Consider the following 5,331-nt stretch of genomic DNA (forward strand, 5'->3'; position numbering starts at 1 on the left):
GAAGCTGTTGTGGATCAAAACACGCTCTGCAGTTGTTTTATGTATTGACAGAATTTTAAAAAATATTATTTACCAAACACAAAACTGTTTTAATTCACAGCTGATTATTCTCACAACACAGTAGCAGCAGTTTTTTTTTTTTTAAATCACAGCAATCCCAAACTAGCCCTAAGACTTACAGAGAAAGCTGAACCATATGTTGAAACTAGAAGCAGATTAGAAAACCCAAGATACCGATACAAAGGCAAGTTAGAAAATTCAAATGTTGAAAATAAATCAATCCCGATAGAAGAGGCGTTAGCACAATCCTCTATTTCCTCGTAGCTTTGGAGCTTATACTATAACTCTAGGGTTTGGAAGACCAAAACAATCCATTCCGCTAATTCTAGACATTGTTGGCCATCTTGTTTGGGTGTCGTGCACTTCCAAATATACCTGCAAAAATTTTTCCTTCCCAATCATAAACCTCCCGAGAACTCCAACTATCCACCTCGTTGGATCTTCTATACAAGCTATATCTTGTAAATCGGAAATGTGTCACTCAATTCACAACAAAGGACGACTTCTATGCAAAAAAAAATTCAGTCAAGTGCCCAAATTACAAGTTCAAGTATACTTCGTGGATCTTCTCAAAAAAAAAAAAAAAAGGAGGATACTGTGCCAAATTTTGTGCTTACCTGCACCATGTCCACAACCCATTTCGTCCAGAATTATTTCCTTCACAAATGTGTGTTCATAAATTCTCCTCCTGTTTATTGTTACATTATTACGATGACATTCCACTAGGACATAGCCTTCTTGTTCTCAATGGTAACTTAACCTACAGACAGTGGCGGAAGGACGTGGAAGGCTATATGATCTCAAGCCTAGACAAGATTTTGGGCTAAAAACCTTTAGGAATATATATATATATATATATATATATATATATATATATATATATATATATATATATATACCTTTCAGCCCATACCAGCCCAAAGAAGAAAAAAAATTATCCATCAAAGTCGCGTGTATTCCCAGTCTCCCGCAGCAGCTCACAGAGTCACACTACTCAGACACTCAGTAGGTCAGATTTGTGCGTTTCGATGAAACAACTCCCCTAAGTGGCTAAGTCTCTTTTCGAAAGCGAAATGCCTCAAGCAATCCACACCCAAATTCCCTTCTTGTGGAAAATCTCACCCCTTGTTGTCCAGTAGCCTCAGTCTGCGACGCAGACCAAGGAATCTCCAAAGCAACAATCTTTCTTTTGCTTTCTCATAAACAAGGTATGAAGCTCTGTCGGTCTCCCCTGTTTTGAATTTTTGATACATCTTTGTTCTTCTTCTTGCTCTGTTTTTCCCAATGGGGTTTTCTCAAAGAAATCCCAGATCTCCTCTCGCCGATTCTATTTGCTAATTGCTACCAGTGGCGGATGTAATTGAGTAATTGCCTAATTGTGAGTTGGGGCTTTTGTGTATAAGTTGAGGTTAGCTGAGGATCTTGATCATGGTTGGTGCCTCGGTGGATAGCCTATGAGGCTATGATGATTGTATTTTTAGTTAGAATTACCGACTAATGTCTTTGATGATAAATTACTGGCTAAAAAAAAGAAAAAATAAAGTAACAATAAGTGAATGAGCTTTTGTTGGCTAGAATTACCGACAGTTGTATGTTTTGATTGAAAATAATAAAGGCGTGAGGATGAGCATTCCACTGAGTTCCAAACCTCAAAAAAAAAAAAAAATAAATAAATAAAATTGTGCACTTCTAATTAGCTTAGACAACAATTGGATCCTGGATCCACCACTGCCTACAGAGACCTTGCCTACACGCCATACGTGAGAGACCCAATCCTCAAGGATGATCATTTCTATGGATATAGATATACCTAATCTTCAAATAATCATTATCAGGGGGCAACACATTCGATTTTGACTGAAGATCAGTTTTCGGGACGCGATGGCAGTGGTGGGACGATATTAGACACAAGCACAACCTTTACTTACTTATAAAGAAACTTCTTTGAACAAGTATCAGATGCGTTTGAGGACCAGATGGTTGGTTTTGAAACAGCACCAGACCAAGAGTTCTATATATGGCCGTGCTTCAAGTCTTGTTGGTACTAATATTAATAGAACCCCAAGAATGATTTTTGTGTTGCAGGGTGGGGCAGTAATGGATTTCCCTGTTACTAATTACTTTTTGTACAACGATAAGAAGATGTCTTGTGCTTGCCACTAACTACAGATAACAAGGGGGACGCTACGAAGAACTTATGGGAAATTATCTGCCAATGGATTTTCATTTAGAGTTCGATCTTAAACACAATTTGTTGGGATTTAAGCAAGAAAATTGTGATTGATCGAACAGTAAACTAATTTTTAGTTTATGAGTAAAAGAGTTGGTAAATTCATTTTTAATATATAGCTAAATTTTACTCGAACGTACGATTTTTAAAAGATATTGTATTTCATACTTTTGAATAAATTTAGAGGTTTCATAATTAATGGCACTCCCAACAGTGGCCCTCGATTGCAGTCAAGTTTGCCTAAATTCAAAAAGGTACATGCTGAGGAAGTCCTAAGCATGTTGTACTCAGGAAAACCTCTTAGCCTTAGCTTGAAGGGCAAGGAGAAGATGTACTTTCTTTTATGTTTCTATGCCTATAAACTATGTATAAGATTATGTCATAGTTATAGGCTCGCTTTAAATAAGCGAGCCATAAGTTCAAATATAGCTGGTCTATCCCTATGTACCATTGTAGTCTTCACCACGAATCTTTCACTACTAAAAACAATTGCATTCGCTTCGGAAATTTGCGACGGAATTGATTTCCGTAGCAATTGAGACTCTATTGCTACGGAAAATGTTCCGTCGCAATTAAGTCTTATCATTTGCGACGGAAAATCTTTGCCGTAGTAACTTTGTAATCAATTGCTACGGCCTTTCCTCTTGCCGTCGCATAACTTATTTCTATTTCCCCACTAACATCTCGATCTATAGCCCTAATTAACCCAAGCTCTCTCTGTCTCTATCCCGCCCAAGCGTGCTCTCTCTCTCTCTCTCTCTCTCTCTCTCTCTCTCTTCAGAACTTGGGTTTCTGTCTTCGTCCAAACTCAGGTTCCAAGGGCCTGAGGATCCACGACAACCCTGCTCTCGAGCACGCCTCGAAGGCCTCCAATTTCCTCTACCCAGTCCTCTTCATCGATCAGCACTGCATGAATCCTGACCCGAACGCACCCTCGGCTGGGTCCTCCAAGGCTGGCCTGAACCGAATCTGGCGCTCATTAGGTTTGCTCTAATTTATCCTCTTTTTTTTTTTCACTCTGTCTTTCTCCATCTTTCTGTTGTCTCTCTTTCTCCTTTCGGCTAAGTCTCATCTTTCAGATTTGATTAAAATTTGGTTTTCAAATCTCATCTCCCAGATTTGATTAAAATTTGAGGTTTTGATTCTTTGATTCGACGTCAGATTTGCAATTTTGATCATAAAGTTACATTATGATTGATCGTTTGTAGATTAATCTGATGGATACTTTTCTAAGTGTTTGGATTTTGTTTTCCACCCATCTCCACAAAATGCACGAATCGATTAATAACAGCTGACCCATCACGATTTCTGACTCTGAATTTGATTCTCTTGTGCTTTCAGATCTAAAAGAAGCGGGAAAATGGTGAGAGTCAGCGTTTTGAATGATGCTCTTAAGAGCATGTACAACGCAGAGAAGAGGGGCAAGAGACAGGTCATTATCAGGCCTTCGTCCAAGGTCATCATCAAGTTCCTTATCGTTATGCAGAAGCACGGTTCGTAATTTCTTCACTCTTTTTTGTATTTTGAAAAATAAAGCTTGAATCTTTATTTCATGTGTACTTTTGGAGTTGTGTGTTGTGCTAATCGAACTATGTGATTATTGGGTCTGGAATTGCTTAGTTATCTGATTACTGGGTCTGAAATTGTTTGGTTAGATGATTTACTGGGTCTGAGATTAGCTACTTATCTGATTATGGGTTCTGAAGCTGGCTATTATGTGATTAATGGGTCTGGAATTGTTTGGTTGTATGATTATTGGGTCTGAAATTCTGCAGGTTATATTGGAGAGTTTGAGTATGTTGATGACCACAGATCTGGAAAGATTGTGGTTGAACTCAATGGGAGGCTGAACAAGTGTGGGGTTATCAGTCCTCGCTTTGATGTTGGTGTCAAGGAGATTGAAGGCTGGACGGCTAGACTTCTTCCGTCAAGACAGATGGAACTATTGATTTTGGATTATCTATTTTCTTGAAGCCAGGTAATTCTAAATCTTTCATAGTGCGGTTTTGGTATTATTAGTCTTTAACTCTTACCATTTATGCCCTTTCAGTTTTGATGCTCAAGGTTATATGTCTGTCACTCACCAGTCTTACAACATCGGTTGTGTTTGATATTCAATCACATTCTAATAATTAACAATATATGGCTCGAACTTTTCATTTTTTCTATACCATTATGCTTTTGTAGCATGTCTCTGATGGAATCATGTCTAATATCCAGGCTTTGACCATAACCTCATATGTAACTGGACCACCAAAGGCCATATTATATCTTGTATCGCTTTTGTTAAGGTGAATTAGAATTTTGAAGTGTCATTTTCGGCTTCAAAGTTTTGACTGAAAGACTTAATTCTGGATTCAAAAGTCTGGTTCACCCTTTTCTTTTCTTTTATTTTGGACAATAGTCCGGTTTCACTTTTAACTGGCCTCAAATAGGTAGCTTATATGACAAGGCAAAAGATCAATTATTGGAATTTTCTGTTTCACAAAATCTTGTGCACAGTTGACATTCACAAAATATTACAAAAGAAAAAGAGATTAATCACTAGAACGTAATATTTAACTTACATTTCTGTCATTTCATGAATGCAATTAATTTAATGAGAAAATAAGATTTTAGATCACATGTTTAAATTTGATGGAGCAATATTTTTGTGAATTTATCACTAGATGCAAGATGATAGGTCGTAATCATCAATCATAATACCAAAAGCTCCTTGGGACTCAGATTTTGAAATGGAAATAAAATCATATCATAATACCAAAAAAGTGAAACTTTCTGAGGTTCCTATTTACCTGAGCTAATTTCTCTCCATGATGTGTCAGTTCTTAAATAAAATTTTACTTAAAAGTCCAAGAGTTGAGACCATTCAATAGCATGCGTACCTTGAGCTGAGACCAGGATGACAAACTTGTGATGCCAAGAATTAAGATTCAACATTTCATCCTTACTCATTAAAAGTTTCAACCTTGAACTTTCTTAACTTTCTATTCATCGGTTCATCCTGTTTTGTAGTGCATGGTATTTAAGGGTTACTTGTT

At 37.3% G+C, this 5,331-nt stretch overlaps 1 protein-coding gene across 1 annotated transcript; it reads left to right on the plus strand.

Annotated features, from left to right (window-relative positions):
• The first annotated feature begins 3,650 nt into the window (after positions 1 to 3,650).
• LOC112194282 (40S ribosomal protein S15a-1) lies at positions 3,651 to 4,262 on the plus strand. The gene is made up of 2 exons (XM_024334531.1): positions 3,651 to 3,783; positions 4,066 to 4,262. The coding sequence occupies exons 1-2, from the start codon at positions 3,651 to 3,653 to the stop codon at positions 4,260 to 4,262; spliced, it is 330 nt and encodes a 109-aa protein (XP_024190299.1).
• Positions 4,263 to 5,331: the final 1,069 nt, after the last annotated feature.

Source organism: Rosa chinensis, chromosome 3 (genome assembly GCF_002994745.2).
Source record: "Rosa chinensis cultivar Old Blush chromosome 3, RchiOBHm-V2, whole genome shotgun sequence".
Lineage (NCBI taxonomy): Eukaryota > Viridiplantae > Streptophyta > Magnoliopsida > Rosales > Rosaceae > Rosa > Rosa chinensis.